The 23,519-nt window shown below is 39.0% G+C and overlaps 2 protein-coding genes across 5 annotated transcripts in view; one reads left to right on the forward strand and one right to left on the reverse strand.

The window, feature by feature from the left end:
• CHCHD3 (coiled-coil-helix-coiled-coil-helix domain containing 3) overlaps nucleotides 1-1,704 on the reverse strand; it is a 347,503-nt gene extending 345,799 nt beyond the window's left edge. The window contains exon 1 of the mRNA XM_069087258.1: nucleotides 1,400-1,704. Within this exon, the coding sequence (XP_068943359.1) occupies nucleotides 1,400-1,480 (81 nt within the window). The 5' untranslated portion in view covers nucleotides 1,481-1,704. The remainder of the gene's footprint in view (nucleotides 1-1,399) is intronic.
• The window catches only part of EXOC4 (exocyst complex component 4), a 1,166,755-nt gene that overhangs the window by 81,330 nt on the left and 1,061,906 nt on the right, over nucleotides 1-23,519 (forward strand). The window lies entirely within an intron of this gene.

The following is a 23,519-nucleotide window of genomic DNA, read 5'->3' on the forward strand; positions in this document are numbered from 1 at the left end:
CCCCTCCTTGGGGATCTTCAAACCAACTATGTTATAATGGGATTCCTTCTGTGTATAATTTCAACTAGATAGCTGCCAAGGTCACTTATTCTCTCAAAATCTGTGATTTCATGATTCTGGTTCACTTAATATGGCAATACATTCAAAGTACAGAGCTTATAATTATCTAACTACTATGCAGCTCATTTTCTGGTAATAATTACTGAAAGATAACACTTTATTAAATCTGGCTAGTTCTGCAGCCACAGAATAAATAAGGGTATGTTAATGTGTATAGTTATTATTATAACATTCTTTAAAAATAATTTATTACTTTTAGACATTCTACTTCCAAAAGTAAGTGAGATGGACAATGCATGGAGTTAGCAAGGATATACCAACCTTAAGGGTACACTAAACTCTGTCTACCTTCATACAGGAATAATATAAACCCCATTCTAACACTTATCTTAAGCTGATTCAATCTTTTTTACATAAATTTATTTGCTTATTTTCAACATTCATTTTTTAAAACTGTTGAGTTCCAAATTCTCTCCCCTCCTCCTCTCCCCCCACCCACTGAGGAGTCAAGAAATGTGATATCAATTATAATGATGAAATCGTGCAAAACATACTCCATGTTAAATTGATTCAATCCTACACTAAACTAACAGACACTTGTTCACTACCTACCAACTGCCTGGGTTTCTTAGGGTGAGGAGGAGGGGAGAGGGGGGAGGTTGAACTAGCTGCTCAGGTTAGCAAGGTCACTGGAACAAGAATCAGAAGGCATCGGTTCCAGTCCAGATCTGCCACCTGTGGAACGCAGACAAGTCACTTCACTAAACATGGCTCTGTTTTCTCCTCTAAATAAGAGAGAAAGTAAAGTAAAAGTAAAATAAGAGAGTTGGACCAACAGGACATGATCTCTAGGTTCGTTTCCAACTCCAAAGTTCTTGGACTTTTAAGGAGGCAGAAAAAACCAGAACCTCCAACCCACAAACACGCACGCACAAAGCGCAGAAAAGGGAGGCACGTGGTGCCACGGAGCCCGGTGACCTAGAGGAGCTGGGCAGGGCGGGAAGCCCGGAGCCACCCCCAAGTGCAGAGGCCCCGGCTGGCAAAGTCAAGGTCCCGGGACTCAGTGCCTCTCTGAGCGGGCACCGAGAGCTCTGGTCGCTCAGCCAGGACCAAGAGCAGTCAGTGGCAGGAGGGAGCTGGGGCAAGTCATTTGCTCTCTCTGAGCCTCAGTTTCCCCATTTGCTTAGCGCGGTTACTTGAGGTCTAAAGATCCTTCCAGCTCAAACTCCAAGTCCCCAGCCCCACCCGGCGCTCCTCGGCCACGCATACGGGGACTGGTCTTGGGCCTCGGTTCAGAGACGCAGGCCCGGGCACCCGACCCCGCCGCCCCCTCACTCACCCGGATGCCCTTCACCACCGTGATGTTCTCGTTCTCGTCCGCCTCGAAGGTGACCCGTCGGGTGCTGGATGTCCCGCCCATGGCTCCCGTTCGCACAGCGGCTCTGCACCAGCCGAGCGGCCCCGATCCCCGTCCGGCACGCACGCACCCCCACCGCTGGGCAGCAGAGGCCGCCCGGTCCCCCTTGCCCTTGTTACTCCCCCGCGGGTGAGACACGGGCCACTGTAGGGACAGCGGCAAGGAGACAGCGCCGGCTCTCTCCTCAGGATCGTTCCGGTCATGCTCAGTAGCAAATAGCTGCCCTATTGGTCCGCATGGCCAGAGACCCGCCTCAGCTCCTCTCAGGGCCCCGCGTAGTTGGCCATGGACCCGGATGCTATGACACTTCGTGGGAGATGAAAAGTTTCCGGAACCTGTGGGTGTGACGGGATTTGTAGTTTGGCGAGGAGTGATTGATATTCACTTACACAGGAGAAGAGCCAGGAGGGGCACGGAATTCGGGGATTTGTAGTCTTAAAGAACCAGAAGTTAACAGACACCTGCAAGAGCGGCTCCTCATTCTTAAAGAGCTGAAGACAAAATAGCCACACTTCATTAACATTTTGTATTTTGCTGTTGTTCACTCGTTTCAGTCGTGTCTGACCCTTTGTTCCCTCCCTCCCCCCAATTTGGGGTTTTCTTGGCAAAGATCCAGTTCATTTGACAGATGAGTGACTTGCCCAGGGGCATACAGCTAGTGTCTGAGGCCGAATTTGAATTCGTCTTCCTCGCCCTAGGCCCGCCATTCTATCCTCTGGGCCACCTAGCTGTGCCTTTGTTTACCTGGCTTCTTATTTACCTTAATATACTATACGTTGCTTTCCTTCTCTCTGTACTTTCACTCATTCAATTCATTCCTTCGTTGAACTGGCATTCTTAAGCCCATATTAATAAAGATGTTGATTCGTCCTGTTTTCTAGCTTAGCCCGTAAAGAACAGGGATTGGTGCAGCCCCTATGACCTCAGCCCAGTTGGGATCTCGCTAACCAAGGAAAGGAAGAGAAATGATCATTTGTGTGGCGCCTACTGCATACTGTACTAAACGCTTTTACAAATATTATCTCATGTGATTCTCACAACAACCCTGGGAGGTACATGCTGTTATCCCCCATTTTACAGCTAAGAAAACTGAAGCAGAGGTTAAGCCTCATTGGCTCATTTGCTCTAAAGAAAAACCTGCTATGTGCTTAGTCACTGGGCTAGAGTCTGGGGATTCAAAACTGAGAAAGAAACAGTTACAGACCTCAAAAAATTTACATTGTTATTGGAAAGTACAACATATAGACAGATAAGTCGATCCAAAATAAGCAAACAAATTGTGACTGGACGGTGCAGTGTGGCATTAACAACTGGGTGGTTCTATCCAATTGTGCAAAAGGCACTGTTCTAGGCTGTGGAGATACCAAGACCAAAGAGAAAACAAAACCCAGGTCTCGCTCTTAAATAGCTTACATTCTATCGCAGGAGATACAACAGCTCTACAAAGTATGCCTAAAATTATACAAAGTGACTCCAAGAAGTCTATGAGGATGAGGAAAGACTTCTAGTAGGAATGGACACCTAAGTTGTGCTTTGTACGAAAGCTGGGAATTCTAAAAGGCAGAAATGGAGAGGCAGAGCATTCCTGATATGAGAAACCACCTGTATAAAGGCAGGGCAGGTGAGAGGTGCAGTGTCTGCTACAGGAAACAGCTAGCCAATCAGCTTGGTGGAAATAGTGCAAAAAGAGGAAGATTATGAAATCACTAGCCAGGTGGATGGGAGCCAGATTGTATAAAACTGTAAATGCTACCTGTTACCTAAGTACATAATTGCATTTAGTACAAGCTGTGTAACCCTGGGCAAGTCACATAAGCCCAATTGCCCCCAAAGGAAAAAAAAATGTAGAAGCCTTGGTACTTTTGTGACAAAAAGAGAAGGAGCAAATGGATATGGACAAATTAAAATGACAGGGCAAGAGGAAATGAATAGGAAGGCAAGATATCATAGGGAAAGAAAAGGAATGAGTAATTATATAGCACGTATTATGCTAAGTATTTTACAAATATTAACTCATTTGATCCTTAGCTTTTATTATTCCCCCTCTTTTACTCTTGAGGAAATTAAAGCTGAGGTTTAGTGACTTACGTAGAGTCACACAGCTAGTATCAGATATCAGGTTTTAACTTCCTGACTCCAAACCCAGCATTTTTTCCACTTTGCTACTTATAGCTGCCTAAGAGGCAATTAGAAGAAATAGACATTGGAGGACATATTGAAGGACAAACGGAGGAGGATTAAAAAGACAAATGGCAAAGGAAAGGGCCACCTCTTCATCAGAGACCAGAACATAGGAAAGAAAATGATTGATGATGTATCAATCAATCAACAATGATTTATTAAGAGCCTTTATGTGCCAAGCTCTATGGTAGAAGTGGGGGAGAAGAGTGAGTCCTTAAATGATGACCTCTATTTTTTTCAGTAAAATTTTTTTCCGATAAATTTTTCCAATTTTTTGCAATAAAATCTGCTACGAAGGAGATGAGAGGAGGTATAGGAGTTTTGAGGTGGAAAAAGGCTATGTAGAGCGCCAGTGTAGAGAAATTGATCAGAAGTCGATCAGGAAAGAGCAAAAGGATTGCCAGGCAGCAGTAACAACACCATTGAGATTAATTATCATGTATTTGTAGTGAACCCAATCAGGGTGGTTGTATGTGTTTTTTCAGGAACATATAGTAGCACATGAGTAGAAGAGAAGCAAGATGGTGGGTATGACCCAGAGTTGAGGTTTTACAAGGTATAACTAGTGATAAGAGGGCAAGGAATCCAAGAGTAACTGGCTGAAATGGTCAACTGTGGGGTCTATACTAAATTTAGAGGAGAAGTGAGGCTAAGTAGGAATAACAGACTAGGAGAATAGGCAGGGATGGTGAGACTGGAGGGCATGAGGAAAACAAAGAATAGTTTTGTGAGGAGTAGTTCTAGATCACAGAGGTGGAACAGTCATGGGTGACCATCAGATCAAACATATGACTATCCCTATATATAAATGCAATTGAAAAATAGGAGAATTTAGGAGACTAAATGGGAGGCCGGTGGTTAGAAAGAAGATGAACAGATCCAGGATGAGGGGAATGTGTTAATAACAATATGGTACTGTGGAAAGAATACTGAACCAGGAGTAACAGGACCTGATTGTGGATCCTATTTTACTACTTATGTCACCTTGGGCCATTCACAACTTCCCTGGGTCTTAGTTTTCTTATTTGTGGAGTAAGGAGTTTGGATTAGATAATCTGTAGGGTCTCTTCTAGCATTAGATCTTTGATCCAAATGGATGTGATTTGTGAATGGACCCAAGATTCTAAAGTTTGCAATAGAACAGAAGAGTGGAAGAGGATGTGGACTGTGGAGGGATAGAGTTAAATGGGAAATGGATGAGAATACACAGAGAGAAAGGATGGGATGAAAGGAGTTTTGCTTCAACAGATGCTGACTCTAAGTCATAGGAAATAAGAGAAAAGGAAACTGGAAATTTTGTCAAGCCAGAGTATAGAGAATGATCAATGGAGAGGGGCAGTCGGACCTCCAGGATCCAGCTGGGTGATTCAGTGGAAAGAGCACTGGGCTGGGAGTCAGGAAGACTTGAATTCAAATCTAACCTCAGACACTTACTAGCTATATAACCTTAGGCAAGTTACTTAACCTCTGTTTGCCTCAGTTTCCTCAACTGTAAATTGGGGATAATAATAACACCTACTTCCCAGGGTTGCTGTGAGGATCAAATGGGATAATATTTGTAAATCACTTAGCACACTACCTGCACATAGTTGGTACTATTGTTGTTGTTGAGTGATTCTTTAGTCAAGTATTAGATAAACCTTAGAGAGTTGCCTGAGGTTAGAGAGAATAAGTGATTTCTCCATTATAAGCCCAAATCTAATAAGGTCTTTCTGAACCCCAGTCCAGCACTATGCTATGCTACCAGCCCCCTACCTAGTACTCCAGCTTATTTGTGGTTATATCACCCCATCCCACCCTATTCTCCTCCCTGATAAGATTGTAAACACTTCTGTGAATTTTATTGGTAAAAAAAAAAAAGTGTCCACACAGATGAAATCATGATTCTGTGAAAATATTAGTATCTTTGAATTGGAGAGCTCATTATATACAATCACATTTTCCTAGACCCTTTAGTTTTTGTTTTTGTTTTTTAAGTTTTACTCCACAAACTCGACATTCCAGACAAGTTAAGCTATACTCTGTGCTTCCAACACGCCCTGTTTTTCTGATGCTTTTTTGTTTTTGTTTCTGCAGTGCTGTCCAACCACCTCCCCCTAAACTATTCCTAATAACAAAGAATCAGAACTAGGCAAAACCCAGAAACATATTGGCAAATATCTTTCAGTATTCTGTCCCATAATCTACTGCCTCTCTACAAAAAAGAGGTCTGTTTGATCATCGTTCTACTGGAGTTAAGATTGATAATTGCATGTATCTGGGTTCTGATTCCTTTTAGTGCAGGTCATTCATCCATACATTGAATTTATTAAATTTCATTAACATAACATCCGAGATCATCCACAATCTGACAATTCTCTGCCTTTCTTTTCTTGTGTGATATTATTCCCCTCCACAAACTCTACATTCCAGACAAATGAGGCTTTTCCCTGTGCTTCCAACATGCCCTGTACTTTCATACTTCCAGGATGGATGGGAAGCTCTCAAGAATGACAGTCTGAAGGAATAAAGAGAAACAATACTGATGAGGACAGAAAGGGAGAGTTGTCAAAAAAGATCAATGTGGGTACACAAAGAACTCATGAACCATCTTAGATTTTTACAAGATGTGTAGAAGATGAAAGTCAGGACAGTAGTGCAGTACAAATAGAAAAGCATGGCATGACTGTAATAAAATTGTCAGGAATGCTAAAGCTAGGAATGATATGAGACTGACAATGAAAGTTAAGAACAATAAAAAGGATTTGGGGAGGGGGACTCTATTGGGAAAGTGGGGAGAGGATCAAAATCATAATAGGATCACTGTATAGAGAAGAAAGAATGGCTATAACAGATGGCAGAAAGCAGGCAGTATATAACTAATTTCTTTTTTTTTTTTGCTTCTGTTTCTCTGTCCAGAAGAATGCTTTCTTGAACTGAAAAGGATGGAAGAAAAGTGACTAATGGAGAACTGATAACCAATATAAGTAGAAAAGGGGGAGGCTAGGTGGCACAGTGAATAGAACAACGGCCCTGGAGTCAGGAGGACCAGAGTTCAAATCTGGCCTCAGACATGTAACACTTACTAGCCATGTGACCTTGGGCAAGTCATTTAACCCCAATTGCCCTGCCCTCCTCCCCAGAAAAAGAAAAAAAAATTCTTAAATGTAAGTAGAAAGAGAGAAAGAACATAGATGCTATTGAAGAGTTCAAGTCATCAGGCCTAGATGAACTACTATGGAGGATGGCACTGGCAGCCAGGGTTAGAGCTTTGAAAAATATTCAATAGGAGAGCTACAGAAAAGATTGAAAGAGGGCCAATGTTATAGAATTTTCAGAATAGAGAAGACTCTGTAAGGTATAGGGCAATGACCTTGCTTTCAATTCCTGACAAAATTCCACAAATTATTAAAGGGATGGTTGATGGACATCAAGAAAAGGAAGCAGTGTTCATAAAGAATCAACACAATTTCATCAAGAATGAGTTGTAGGGGGGCGGAGCCAAGATGGCGAAGTAGAAGCACAACCCTCCCGCGGCTCCGGCTTCCACCCTCCCCAATCCATGTAAAAAGGGGACTCTAAACAAACTTTGGAGCTGCGGAACCCACAAAATGACACAGAGAAGCTAACTTCCCTCTGAGAACAGCCCGGCAGGCCGGCAGGAATCGGCCAGTGCAACGCTCTGGGAGCCGAGCCCAGCCCCACGCTGCCCCAGGGCGGGCCTGACCAGCCTCCAGCCAGAGGGGCTCCAGATCAGCAGCAGCTGTGGCCGTTTCCAGATTTATCAATACATAGATGCAAAGGACAAGTTCTAATAAGGAATAATAGCGGGCAACGGCGCGGTGGCCTGCGCGGGAAGGCGCAGCGGCCTGTGCGGGAAGGCGTGGGGGACGCAGGCCTGGAAGGGGCCTGATCAACTCGGAGGGTAAGTCTTCCCACCAATCACAAGGTCCACTACCAGGCCTATCACCAAAGGGCTGGGACTGGAAAGAGCAAGGTAAGAAGCAAATACAGGGGCCCCTATACTGGACAGCAAACACTCCTGGGGCTACCACTTCATAGCCCAGAAATCTTTTTTTTTTTTTAAAGCCCCTTTCAGGACCTCCAAAGACAAGGATGGCAGAGTGAACCCCACTTGCTCCAAACCCCGCCTCCGACCCTGAAAATATAGTAACTCTTGCCCCAGGGCAAAACCCTCTACAGTAAAGGCTTGGGATCCTAGAGGAAGGGCATGGCGAGGACACTGCCTCAAAATGGGTAGAAAGCAGACTACAAAGACAAAGACTCTAGAGTCCTACTATCCTCAGAGGGAGGAACCAACCTCAGAGGGAGACACTGTGGACTCCACACCCACAGCTGAGACTTCAACAGGGAATGGATCCCAACCACAGAAGGCTCTCCTAGATGAGATCAAAAGGAACTTTGAAAGCAAAATGAGAGATATAGAAGACAAAATAAATAATTCTCTCAAAACGAAAATAGCAGAATTCGAAAAACATTATAATGAGGAAAACATCTCTCTAAAAAGAAAAGTGTATGATATGGAAAAGGAGCTTCAAAAATTAACCAAGGAAAATGATTTGCTAAAAACCAGAATTAAACAAATGGAAACAAATAACTCTATGAGGAACCAAGAATTAGCCAAGCAAAACAACAAAAATGAAAAATTAGAAAAAGAGGTAAAATACCTCAAAGAAAAAATAACTGACCTGGAAAACAGATCCAGGAGAGATAATCTGAGAATCATAGGCCTACCAGAAAATTATGATGAAAAAATGAGCCTGGACAACATTCTCCAAGAGCTCATTAAGGAAAACTGCCCTGAGATACTAGAACCTGAGGGGAAAATAGAAATTGACAGAATCCACCGGACACCTGCTGTAAGAGATCCCAAACTGAAAAATCCTCGAAATGTTGTGGCCAAACTCCAGAACTACCAGATAAAAGAGAAAATACTTCAAGCGGCCAGAAAGAAACAATTCAAATATCGAGGGTCCACAGTGAGGATTGCACAGGATTTGTCAGCCTCCACACTGAAAGATCGGAGGCAGTTGGAATACAATTTTCAGGAAGGCAAAACAGCTCGGATTACAACCAAGGATCACATACCCAGCGAGACTGAGCATATTCTTCCAGGCAAAGAGATGGTCATTCAATGATATAACAGAGTTCCAGACCTTCTTGATAAAAAAGCCAGAACTCAATGGAAAATTCAACCTCCAATTATGAGAAGCAACAGTGACTTAGAAAGGTAAACAAGGAGAACACACATCATTTTAGAGGGAAAGAAGGGAGGGAGAGGAGCTTCGCATGAGATCTGTTCCTGTCATTCTTGATGCGAAGAAAAAATAGCATACCTCATTAAGTATAACAATATCCTACAGGCAGTAGGAGGGGGAAAGGGTTACAAAAGGGGGGTGGGAGTGATTTGTAGGGAGGGAAGTAGTAAGGGGAAAAGGGAGGGGGGCCAAAAAGGGAACACTGAGGGAGGCGGTGGTCAAAAGGAAAACTATTAAGGGGGGGAAGGGAGAAGGGAGGGAAAATATGAACATTAACAGGGGCAGGAATAGGATGAGGGGAAAGAAACAGATAACAATCATAACTGTAAATGTGAATGGAATGAACTCTTCTATAAAATGGAGATGGATAGCAGAATGGATTAGAAATCATAATCCTACAATATGCTGTTTACAAGAAACACATTTGAAACAGAGGAATACACACAAGGTAAAGGTAAAAGGTTGGAGTAAAATATATCATGCCTCAGCTAAAGTAAAAAAAGCAGGGGTAGCAATCCTTATCTCAGATAAAGCAAATGCAAAAATTGACCTAATTAAAAGAGATAAGGAAGGAAACTATATCCTGTTAAAAGGCACCATCGAGAATGAAGCAATATCACTACTTAACATATATGCACCAAGTGGTGTAGCATCCAAATTCCTAGAGGTGAAGGTAAAGGAATTAGAGGAAGAAATAGATAGCAAAACTATACTAGTGGGAGACCTTAATCTCCCCCTATCTGAACTTGATAAATCCAACCTCAAAATAAACAAGAAAGAAGTTAAGGAGGTGAACAGGATTTTAGAGAGGATAGGTATGATAGATCTCTGGAGAAAACTGAATGGGGATAAAAAGGAATATACTTTATTCTCAGCAGTTCATGGCACATATTCAAAAACTGACCATGTTCTAGGGCATAAAAACCTCACAATTCTATGCAGTAAGGCAGAAATATTAAACGCATCATTCTCAGATCATGATGCAATAAAAATTATATGCAATAAAGGGCCAGGGGAAGACAGACTAAAAACTAACTGGAAATTAAACAATTTGATCCTAAAGAATGAGTGGGTCAAACAAGAAATTATAGAAACAATCAGTAATTTCATTCAAGAGAATGATAATAATGAGACAACATACCAAAATCTGTGGGATGCATTAAAGGCAGTTCTTAGGGGAAGTTTTATATCCCTGAATGCATACGTGATTAAATTAGAGAAAAGGGAGCTCAACGAATTGGGCATGCAATTAAAAAACCTAGAAAAAGAACAAATTCAAAATCCCCAATTAAATACTAAACTAGAAATATTGAAGACTAAAGGAGAGATTAATAAAACTGAAATTAAGAAAACTATTGAACTAATAAATAAAGCCAAGAGCTGGTTTTATGAAAAAAACAACAAAATTAATAGACCCTTAGTCAATATGATAAAAAAAAGAAAGAATAAAACCAAATTATGAGTATCAAAAATGAAAAGGGTGAATCTACCTCCAATGAAGAGGAAATCAAAACAATAATTAGGAATTATTTTTCCCAATTGTATGCACATAAATTTGACAATCTTAGGGAAATGGATGAATATTTAGAAACATACAAGTTGCCCAGATTAACTGAAGAGAAAGTAAATTACTTAAATAATCCCATCTCAGAAAAAGAAATTGAACAAGCCATCAGTCACCTCCCTAGGAAAAAATCTCCAGGGCCAGATGGATTCACTAGTGAATTCTATCAAACATTTAAAGAACAATTGATTCCAATACTCTACAAATTATTTGGGAAAATTAGTGAAGAAGGAGTCCTACCAAATTATTTTTATGACACAAATATGGTACTGATACCTAAATCAGGAAGAGATAAAACAGAGAAAGAAAATTATAGACCAATCTCCCTCATGAATATAGATGCAAAAATTCTAAATAAAATGCTAGCCAAATACGGCAACTTATCTCAAGAATAATACACTTTGATCAGGTAGGATTTATTCCAGAAATGCAAGGATGGTTTAATATTAGGAAAACCATCAGTATAATTGAGCATATCAACAATAAAACTAGCAGAAACCACATGATCATCTCAATAGATGCAGAAAAGGCTTTTGACAAAATACAACACCCATTCCTATTAAAAACATTAGAAAGTATAGGAATAAATGGAGCCTTCCTTAAAATAATAGGTAGCATCTATTTAAAGCCATCAGCAAGTATTATATGCAATGGGGAGAAGCTGGAAGCATTTCCCATAAGATCAGGGGTAAAACAAGGGAGTCCACTATCACCCCTCTTATTCAATCTGGTACTAGAAATGTTAGCAGTAGCAATTAGAGAAGAAAAAGAAATCAAAGGAATCAAGTTAGGCAAAGAAGAGACCAAGCTATCATTCTTCGCAGATGATATGATGATATACTTAGAGAATCCTAGAGAATCAAGTAAAAAACTGCTTGAGACAATAAATAAATTTGGCAAAGTTGCAGGATATAAAATAAACCCACATAAATCCTCAGCATTCCTATATATTTCCAATGAAACTCAACAGCAAGAAGTAGAAAGAGAAATCCCATTTAAATTTACTGTAGACATTATAAAATATTTGGGAATCTACCTGCCAAAACAAACCCAGGACCTGTATGATCATAACTACAAAACACTTTTCACACAAATAAAGTCAGATCTAACTAATTGGAAAAATATCAATTGCTCATGGCTGGGTCGAGCTAATATAATAAAAATGACAATTTTACCTAAATTAAATTATATATTTAGTGCCATACCAATTACTTTACCAAAAAACTACTTTATAGAGTTAGAAAAAATAGTAACAATATTCATCTGGAAGAATAAACGGTCCAGAATATCAAGGGAATTAATGAAAAAAAATGCTAGGGAAGGTGGACTAGCTTTACCAGATTTCAATCTGTACTATAAAGCAGCAGTCATCAAAACTACTTGGTACTGGCTTAGGAATAGAGGAGTGGATCAATGGAATAGATTAGGCACACGAGATTCAGAAGTCAACGACTACAGTAATGTATTGTTTGATAAACCCCCAGACCCTGGTTTTTGGGACAAGAACTCACTATTTGACAAAAACTGCTGGGAAAACTGGAATATAGTATGGCAGAAACTGGACATAGACAATTATCTAATACCATATAGCAAAATCAAGTCTAAATGGGTTCATGATCTAGGTATAAAGGTTGATACTGTAAGCAGTCTGCTAAAACAAGGAATAGTTTACCTATCAGACTTGTGGAGAGGGAATGACTTTATGACGAAACAGGAATTAGAGAACATTATAAAATGTAAAATGGATAATTTTGACTACATGAAATTGAAAAGTTTCTGTACAAATAAAGCCAATGTAACCAAGATTAGGAGGGAGGTGGGAAATTCGGAAAGAATCTTTACAACCTACGTCTCTGACAAAGGACTCATCTCTAAAATATACAGAGAACTGAGTCAAATTTATAAGAATACAAGTCATTCCCCAATTGATAAATGGTCAAAGGATATGAACAGGCAGTTTTCAGAGAAAGAAATTAAAGCTATCTATAAGCACATGAAGAAATGCTCTAATTCACTATTGATTAGAGAAATGCAAATCAAAACAACTCTGAGGTACCACATCTCACCAGTTAGATTGGCTAAGATGACAAAACAGGAAAATGACAAATGCTGGAGAGGATGTGGGCAAACTGGAACACTAATGCATTGTTGGTGGAGTTGTGAACTGATCCAGCCTTTCTGGAAAGCAATCTGGAAATATGCCCAAAGGGCTATAAATACTTTCATACCCTTTGATCCAGCAATACCACTCCTAGGGTTATATCCCAAAGAGATCATAGAAATGGGAGAAAGACCCATATGTACAAAAATGTTTATAGCAGCTCTTTTTGTTGTGGCAAAGAATTGGAAATTAAGGGGGTGTCCATCAATTGGGGAATGGCTGAACAAGTTGTGGTTATATGCATGTTATGGAATATTATTGCGCTATAAGAAACAGGGAGCAGGCGGTCTTCATATTTACCTGGAGAGGCTTAAAAGAACTGATGCTGAGTGAGAAGAGTAGAACCAGGAGGAATTTGTACACAATTGCAGACACAACGTATGTGTGATGACCAACTTTGATAGACTGGACTCTTCTCAACAATGCAGGGATATAAGTCAATCCCAAAAGACGCATGATGGAGAGAAAAACGTGCATCCAGAGAAAGAACTAGAAAGAACTAAATTTATATCCAGGTGGAAGCAAAATACCTGATCTTTTTCGTTCTCTTATTTGATTTTATGTCCTCTTTACCATTTTTCATTCCAGCTGGTACAATTCATCCTTATAACCTGACCATTGAATAATGTGAAAGTATTTACAGATCCTATACTTGATTATAAGACGCCATGGGGGGGGGAGGGGAAAGAGGGGGACAAAATGTGAAATTCAAGGAATTGTGGAATTGAATCCTGTAAACTAAAAGGAAACAAACAAATTAATAAATTAAAAATTGAATTAAAAAAAAAAAGAATGAGTTGTAATAGACTCCAGGAGGTAACAGGATCATCTCACTAGAAACCTCCAATCAAAATTCAGTTTTTCTTGGATATGTTAGCATTCTTATTCAGGCCCAGGTAGCAACAGACATTCTCCAAGGTCCCTTTGAACTCATTTTCATAATTTAGGGAAGAAATGCCCCCAATGACATCTGAGATTCCTTCCAATTCTTCTGTGACTCATGAAAGCTAGATGTTTCCAGACTACAGGATGCAGTCTTCATTCTAAGGAAGCCATTCTGTTCAGTGTTCCCCCCACACTGATGTTGATGGGAAGAGAAATAGATCTAAGATGATTAAGACTGGAAATTACAAAAATGATTATTTAAAAGGGAGGGGGAAGAGGAGAGGGATGTGAAATTTCTAGAAAAAATTAAGTAAGAGAAAAACCGTGCTTCAGGTCCCTAGTTAGAAAGACTAATCCATATTTGATCCACTGCTCTTGCCCTGAAGTGGGAGCAGTTGAACAGGATTCCAAAGAGAATCCCACAGTGGGATGGAACTAAATTAATTGAAAAGACTTAGCAAAATACTTCATAAATAATATGGGCAGCCAAAATCACATTAGAAATATGGAGGCTTGTGTCAAAGGATCCCTCCCGTCACTATGGACCCCAGGTAAACATGGGGTTCTTTCACTTGCCTGACTCTTTGCTCTCACCCAGATGGAATCTGAGAAATTTAGTATTACCAAAGGCCCCCAAGAAATGGCTGGGTGTCAATTAAGACTGATTAAACTAAACTAAGACTGACAGTCTGACTACTTAGCAAACCCATTCTCCTAAGTTTCAATAGCCTGTGCTAGCTGGGCCCCCTACACTCCTCTACCATGGGCAAGTCATTTAATCTCCCTAAAACTTATTTTCCTCATCTGTAAAATGAGGATAATAATATCCAAGGATGCTTGGATTGGAGTAAAAGATTCTGAATCCTAGCTTTGCCAGGATTCTTCATACACAACCTGTGTGACCTTGGCAAATTCATTATTTTCTTCATCTTTAAAACTAGTCAATGAAATCTGACTAGGGTTTGACTCTAAAGGAAACTTCTATCTCTAAATCTATGTCCTATGGTATCTATCTCACAGGTTTTTCATTAGGATCAAATGACAAATCTTATATAAAGTGCTTTGTAATATTTAAAGGACTTTATATATATATGCTTAGTTTAAGAAAGTAGGGAGGTTTTCTTGGAGAAGAGAAGTCCTAGGGAGTACAGGGGCTAATAACCTTCATTTAAAAAAATCTCTCAAGTAAGATATTGCTAAAATGTTGGGAGAACTACCTGTGTTCTCACATAAAATGATCTTGAAAACTTATCAGTGAGCAGAACCAGGAAAAGATTATAGAAATCACTACAACAATATAAATGAAGAGAACAGACACAAAGAAATCGAATGCTGCATCATTAAAGGGATAAAGTTTAGACCCCCCAAAAAAGAGATGAGAATATGTAGAAATATGCGAATATCTCTCCTTTCTTTGCAACTGTGGGTGTGAAACACTGTATATACTTTCAGGCTCTCTTGATGCGTTAGTTTTACTGAGCTGCATTCCCCCCTTGGTTTTATTATTCATCTACCATAATATGTTCAACCATTCTCCAATTTATGGACACTCACTTTTGTTTCAAGTTCTTTGCTAAAAGAGGTTGATGTATAGCTATTTTTGTATATATGGGTGCTTTCCTTCTATCATTGATCTCTTTGCACTGGATGCATAGTAATAGTGTTGCTGGGTCAAAGGATAAACAGAATTTAATAACTTTCAGTTTATAGCTCCAAATGACTTTCCAAAATGATTAGACTAATTCATAGTTCCACCAATGGTACATTAGAGTGTCGTATCCCACAATCAGTTCAAAATTTTTACTTTCTCATAAGATCCAGTATTCTTTGTTCCTCTGTCTAACTTCTGTTTTTATTCTATCTTGTTCTATAAAATAGCTCTTTGGTAAGCATGATTGGAATGGCACCAACTCTGTAGGTTAATATAAAATATTGTAATTTTTATTACATTGGCATGGTCCAACCACGAGCAACTGATATCCATTTTTTTTTCTTTTTTGGAGGGGGAAAGATAGGGCAATTGGGGTTAAGTGACTTGCCCAAGTTCACACAGCTAGTTTTGTGTTAAGTATCTGATGCCAGATTTGAACTCAGGTCCTCCTGACTCCAGGGCCAGTGCTCTATTCACTACCACCTAGCCACCTGTAATGGGAATGCAAATTTTAAAGATCTTCCCTGCCCCTAGGTTAAAGTGCACCTGGAGCCTGGGGAGGGAGGCTTGTTTTTCAGTAGATACTTTTTGATTGGCCAGTAGGTCAATAAGGTTGTTACATTCTCTGAGCCAGGAGAAGGCTATATAAGCCCTGATGTGTAGCTTTGTTTTGGGACTCACTTTGAGAAGTGTTCTGTGATTTGATCTGAATTCTGGGAAGCCGTTGTTGAGAGTCCCCCGGCTTTGAAAAACCCAGATGTGGAAACCCAGATGTTGACTGGGTATGGATGTAATGGTTGGACAGTTTGGAAAGCTGTCTACTTGATCTGTTAATGTCTTGATAATTCTGTCTGTATATTTTGAAGTTTGGGGTGCTGACCTTTTTCCCCTGAACAAGGTAAACAATATATATCTGACCGATTAAAGTAAGCTTGTTAAGCCATTTTGAGTTGCTTTCCTTTAACAAAGCAGATCCAAGAACCTGTGGTAGCTGCAAACCCTGAGGACGCGCTTGGGGTGCTTGCTGCTACACCACCCCAAATAATATCTCTATTAATTTATCTTTATTTCAGTAAAGGGTAAAGTTATATTCATATAATGCCTAAGTGTCTTGGTATGTGGATTCCCATATATCTTATACATTCTGTAGTTATTTTGACAGGAATTTCTTTTTCTAGCTATCCTTGCTGGATCTTATTAGTAATACAAAGAAAGATTAATGATTTTTATGGGTTTATTTTAGATATTGCTACTTTACTGAAGTTAACTGTTGCAATTAATTGGGGGGGAATTTACAAGGAGGAAGGCAGGGCAATTGGGGTTAAGTGACTTGCCCAAGGTCACACAGCTAGTTTTGTGTTTACTGTCCAAGGTCGCATTTGAACTCAGGTCCTCCTGACTCCAGGGCCAGCTGTTCCATTCACTGCGCCACCTAGCCACCCCAGTTCCAATTAATTTTTAGTTAACTCCCTAAAGTTTTCCAAGTAAAACAGTATATTATTTACAAAAAAAATCATGGTTTTGTTTCTGCTTTGCCTATGTTTATTCTCTCAATTTCTTTTCCTTGTCTTGTTAACATAGCTAGCATGTTTAAGACTATAAAAAATAATAGTGTTGTTCCAATCAGAAAGTCCTCTAGTGATTCTCTAGTACATATGATGTCAGTTTTTGGTTTTAGTTATAAACTACCATTTCATCACAAAGTACATTTACTCTGCTGATTTTAATATTTCTAATAGCAGTATGTATAGTATTTTGTCAAAAGATTTTTATGTATCTCTTGAAATAATGTGATTTTTGTTCTTTTTCTTATGTCTTATGTTTATGGTTTTCCTAACATTCAACCTAATTTTTATTCCTAGTATAAATCCAACATGATCATAGTGCATAATTTTAAAAAATATTATACACTTAGACCTTTGCTAGTACTTTATTCAATATTTTAAAATCAATGTTTATTAGGCATATTAGTCTATAGTTGTCCCCCTGCTCCCTGTTTTATCTCACCTTGGTTTAAGTATTAAAAATATATTTGTCATAGAAAAGTATTTTAGTAGAATACTTTCTTATGTATGAAAATCATTTATATGGCGGCGGCTAGGTGGCACAGTGAGTAAAGCACTGGCCCCAGAGTCAGGAGGACCGAGTTCGGTTCCAGCCTCAGACACTTAACACCCACACAAAAAAACTAGCCATGTAACCTTGGGCAAGTTACTTAACCCCAATTGCCCTCCAAAAGGAAAAAAAAAAACAAGAAAATCATTTATATGATACAAAACTTAATTGTTTTTTAAATGTTTAATGGAATTCACTTGAAAATGCACGTGGTTGTGGGGTTTTTTCTTCTTTGGGAACTGATTTATGGTTTGTTCAATTTCTTTTTTCATGGACTAGGTTGTTTAAATTGTCTATTTCTTATTCTATTGATCTGGGTATTTTATATTTTGGTATTTTATACATTTGCAACTACTCAGTGACTGCATTTAAATGTTTTCTTGGCATGTAATTGGGCAAAATAGTTCCCAATAATTTTCTTTCTTTTCTTATCTTTTGTGCATTCACCTTCTTTGTTTTTAATTTTGATAATTTGATTTAATTCTCTTTTTATCAGATTGTCTCTTGTCTCTTATTTTTTAAATCTCTTAGTTTTACCAATTCAGTTTTTAATGTTCAATTTTCTTTATATCTTATTTGACTTTCAAAATTTCCATTTTTATATTTAATTGGGATTTTTATTAAATTCTTTTCTAGTTTTTTTTAGTTGCACACCCCCAAAATTACACTATTTGTTTTCTCTTTTGTTGATAAAAGTGTTTAGTTATACATTTTCCCCTAAGCACTTTTTTGCCTGCATCCTAAAAACTGTCCTGTGTTATCATGTTGCTATCATTTTCTTTGCTGAAATGATTTATTTCTTCTATGATTCATATATTGTTTAGGGTTAAATTATTTAGATTTTATTTAAGTTTGAATCCTGTTACTTAAAATACCACTTATAGATTATGTGGTTTTATTGCATTGTAGACAGTAAAATATTTGACTAATATTATTGGTTTTCTGCATTTTTATTATCTAAGGTAATTTTAAGCATAATTTATTCTCTGTGAATTGTCTAGATTATTATTAATGCTTCCTGTTTTTTAAAAACCTACCTGAGGGGCAGCTAGGTGGCACAGTGAATAGAGCACCGGCCCTGGAGTCAGGTGGACCTGCATTCAAATCCAGCCTCAGACACTTAACATGTACTAGCCATGTGACCTTGGGCAAGTCACTTAACTCCAATTGCCCTGCCTTCCCCCCCCCAAAAAAAAAGAAACTACAAAAAAACTTGCCTGAGATATAACAAATTCTGTTCTAGCACTCCTACCCCTCAATTTAAGTCTGTATGAGCCTTTATGTTTCAATTTTTTTTTCTTATGGACAAGACATTGTGGGATTCTACTTTCAAATCCACTCTGCTATGTGCTTTCATTTTAATGGGTGAGATCACACAATTCACATTCATAGCTATGCTAGTTAATTATGTATTTTCGTCATTATCTTCTTTTTTTTTCTTTTTACCCTTTTTTGTCTTGCAGGATTTGTACACCATTATTTTCTGTCCTTTGAGTTATTATATTCTAAGACTTTTCTCCTTTTTAATAGTTGTAGAGTATGTGGTCATGCTTGTGGATCCTTGGTGCTTGGACTCTAATTCTGTCTACTTAGAGTATTTTTTCTTTGATCCAAAAATTCAGATTGTTTTCCAGGTCAGTTTTTTTTAATATTTTTTTATGATATATTTTCTTCTAACATTTAAGTCTTTTGTCTTTGTCATACTATTATTGTTATTATTTATTTCATTCTCTTTTTCAGGAAGTCCACAATATAGGTAAGTTTTTCTACATTCTTTTCTGTTATTTAAGTCTTTTCCATTTTACTTCTTACAAACTTTAATTTTAATTGCAGTCATTTTTTGTTTCTCACTCCCTTTCTTCCAGCTACTTCTAGACTTGTTGTGGAGTTACTCTCTTTTTCTAGGTTTACCTTTTGGGCTTTTCTTAATGCATAGTGTTTCTTCATTGTGTTCCTCAAGTTCTTCTCTTTGTATCTTCAGTTTCAGTTTCTGGATTAGAACTTTATGCTGGAACCAAACAAACTTCTCCTGTACTCTTGGATAGTCTGTATACTCCCTATGTCCTCTGTAGACGGGGTGGTGCTAGGTTGCAGTTCTGAATGGGGCAACTGAGATCAGATCCCATCTTCTGGGGATAATAATAATTATCATAATCTCTGGTTTATGCCTCCTCTCCTGGTGTTGGTGTAAGGTATTAACTCCAATAAATCTCTCTCATTCTCCTTTCACAATCCTCAACTGGGAATTGGTTCCATTTCCTGCTATGATCCTCATCAGTTTCACTAAAATGATAGAGATCACACTGGTTTCAAACCCCCTGAAAGTCACTGCAATGTGTACACCTAGTTATGGAGCTGGTCTTGTATTCTGCTTTGTCTCTTAGTGTCACACAGCATATACAGCATACTCTGTCTCCCTATTCAGTGATGACTGAGGACTGGTTCTATCCCAGGCTGCTGCTCTAATAGACCAGAGCTTCAGTTTTTCCAGTTTCAGGCCCCAATTGCTTAAGATTGTGCTGGCTTCTACATCTTCTGGCATGTTCTCACCTAGAGTGCCTGCACATTTCAAGTCTTGTGAGATCAGGCTGCTTTTAGGTCCCTCTGGGTGCTTTCTCACTGAGAATGTTTTTAGGCTTCCAGCTGTCTTCTTCTGTAGAATCCTGGAAGGATAGAAGTGCTTATTAAAATTTCTCTCTGGTCTTATTTATTAATTGGTTACATGACATTCTTTTTATCTTTGGGGAGTATACATGGGAGAGGTAGAATCCACTGAAACCTTTAACATTGTCATCTTAACTGGAAGTATTATTTTTTTTATTTTCAAATGATTTATTAACTTCTGACTTACATAATTTACTTCCGCCAGATTTTGAGTTACAAATTTTCTCCCCATTTTTCCCCTACCCACCTCCCCAAAATAGCAGTCCCACAGGATATCTCCTCCTCCAATCTGGTCTCTTCCATATTTTCTCCCATACCCCTTTTGACTTTTCCAGTGGATCTCTATGCCCCAGTCCTGTATATCTTACATGTAAAATAGTATTAATAATAGTGTATATATATACTATTTATTTAATATTTGGTTTTATTTATTTAAATATTTGGTTTTAAAACTTTGAATTCCAGATTCATTCCCTTTCTCCCTTGTCACCCACCCTTACTGGGAAGATAAGCAGTTCAGTATAGGTTGTACATGTGTGGCTAATGCAAAACAATAACATAGTAGATATATTGTAAAAGACTGACTATATTTCCCTCCCTCTTATCCCACCTCCCACTTGTTCTATTCTCTACTTTAATCCTGTCCCTTTTCAAAAGTGGGTGCTTCTAACTTCCCTCCCCCCCAGCCTGCCCTCCCTTCCATCATCCCCCTCTCATCCCCTTCCTCCCTCTACTCTCCTTTAGGGTGAGATATCTTATTTAGTGTGTATTTCATTCCCTCCTCAAGGCAAATTCAATGGGAATAAGGTTGACCCATTCCTTTTTGCCTTCCTATTCTTCCCCTCCATTGTAACCATTTTCCCTTGCCTCTTCTATATGAGATAGTTTACCCCATTCTGTCTCTCCCGGTCTCCTCTCATTATATTCCTCTCTCACTTCTTAATTTCACCTTTTAAGTATCATCCCTTTCTGTTAAATTGGTCCTGTGCCCTCTATCTATGTATATGTGTAAATATATATACACATTTACATATGTATCATATGCCCATATACCCTCATATGTATTTCTATTCCCTTCAACTACTGAGAAAAGTTTAATAAGTTACAATTATTGTTTCTCCATGTAGGAATGTTAATAGTTCAACTTTGATAAGTTCCTTATGATTTCTTTTCCCTGTTTACCTTCTCATGCTTCTCTTGCTTCTTGTATCTGAATGTGAAATTTTCTATTTAACTCTGGTTTTTTCAGCAAGAATGCTTGAAAGTCCTCTATTCCACTGAATGACCATATTTTCCCCTGAAACATGATACTCAGTTTTGCTGGGTAGGTGATTCTTGGTTTTAATCCCAGCTCTTTTGACCTCCGGAATATCATATTCCAAGTCCTTCTATCCCTCAATGTAGAAGCTGCCAGATCCTGGGTTATCCTGATTGTGTTTCTGCAATATTCAAATTGTTTCTTCCTGGCTGTTTGTAATATTCTCTCCTGAATCTGGGAATTACAGAACCTGGCTATAATATTCCTAGGAGCTTTCTTTTTGGGATCTTTTTCAGGAGGTGATCGGTGTATTCTTTCAACCTCTAATTTGCCCTCTGGTTCTAAAACATCAGGGCAGTTTTCTTTGAGAACTTCCTGGAGGCAAAAGCCATGCACTCCCACTTACTGGGTCCCAAAATCCAGACTGCACTGACCTCTCACTTTGTCCTTCGCATCTATGTGTTGATAAATTTGGAAATGGCCACAGCTGCTGCTGATCTGGAGTCCCTCTGGCGGGAGGCTGGTCAGGCCCACCCTGGGGTTAAAGCCTTGGCATGGGGCTGGGCTCGGCTCCCAGAGCACTGGGCTGGCCAACTCCTGCCGGCCTGCGGCTGTCCTCAGCAGGAGGTTAGCTTCTCTGTGTCATTTTGTGGATTCTGCAGCTCCAAAGTTTGTTTAGCATCCCCTTTTTACATGGATTCGGGAATGTGGAAGCCGGAGCAGCGGGGAGGTCTTGCTTCTACTCTGCCATCTTGACCAGTATAATTTTTTTTTAGAGTCCTGTGCAGACTCAGAAGTCAGGAGACATGGCAGAGGAGGAGAGGGAGAGAGACAGATAGACAGACAGACAGAGAGAAAATGTATTAAGTGCAGAATAATCATCTAAGAAAAATGTTTATGTTTGTTTATGGAATGGAAATAAGAAAGGTACTTCTTCTGAATCAGTTTTCCTAAAGCAGAGACAATTACTCTGTATTAAAGTTAAGCCAATTATGGGGATTTAATACCATTTTCAGATAGGGTCAGAACATAAAAGATCTGGAATGACTTCATATTCCACCCATTCTCACTTTTCCTTCCCACCCCCTCAGCTCCCTACCTCACCTCCCCCCACCTCACTGATAGTGTGTGTGTGTGTATGATAAAAATCTCTGTGCTCAAGGAACTTAGGATCTTCAAATATGTGAAATACTGTTATTTGAAAGAAGGGGTTGTTTTATTCTGCTAGTTCCAGAAGAGTAATAGTTGAAAGTTAAAGAAAGGCAGATTATGCCTCGATATAAAGAAAGCTTTTCAATTAGAGCATTCCAAAACTAGATTGGTCTGCTTCAGGACATAGGGCGCTCTGAATTCCTGGAGCTCTTCCAACTAAGGCTAAATGATGATTTGTTGAAGTTATTATAAAAGCTTAGCTATAGGTTAGGCTAATCTAACCCTCAAGGGTGAGGCAGCTCGGTGGCACAGTGAATATAGTGCCAGGCCTGGAGTCAGAAACACTCTTCTTCCTGGTTCAAATCTGGTCTCAGACACTTACTAGCTATATGACCTTGGGCAAGTCATTTGACCTTGCTTGCTTCAGCTCCTCATTTGTATAATGAACTAGAGAAAGATATGACAAACCACTCCAGTATCTTTGCCAAGAAAACCTCAAATGGGGTCATGAAGAGTTGAACACAACTGACAAATGACTCAACAATAATAAAGCCTCAGAGGTTCCTTTAACTTCATGAGTCTATGACTGATGATCCTACGGTCCTGTAACATTGTAAAAGGAATTCCTGACTAGATGACCTCAGAGATCCTGCTCAGCTGTGAAAGTTTACAAAGTTCCTCTTTCCTGTGTTCTGCTTCCTCTCTCCTTGTCTGCCCTTTCTCTATTCTTCCCTTCTTTTCTTTCTCCTTCATCTTAGTTAACCAAAAGTCCTTGCATATATATACATATAGATATAGATATATAGATATATACCTGTTATACCCTTCCTATTAGATAACACTCTGTAAGAACAGAAACTGTCTTTTTTTCCATATTTTTGTCCTTGGAAGGGAAAGGTAATATTGTTAAAACATAAAGAGATATTCTAGATCTTTACTTTTCCAGCACCAAGCTTGAAAATGGCACCAAGCTTCCCTGATTGGCTTTGCCTTTGATGTGGAGTGATCATCTCTGACTTACAAAACCTGACTTGAGTTTTTGTTTTTTTTCTCATCTCCATTCCTTAAAAAGGGATAAACATTTCATCCCACATCTCCTTTGAATAGCTCATATGGCCTTGATGCATTTTCAAATCATTTTTATGTAAGACCA

The sequence above is a fragment of the Petaurus breviceps genome, unplaced genomic scaffold, assembly GCF_028583685.1.
Source record: "Petaurus breviceps papuanus isolate PSGF00001 unplaced genomic scaffold, PetGlider_PUasm1.0 181, whole genome shotgun sequence".
Taxonomy (NCBI): domain Eukaryota; kingdom Metazoa; phylum Chordata; class Mammalia; order Diprotodontia; family Petauridae; genus Petaurus; species Petaurus breviceps.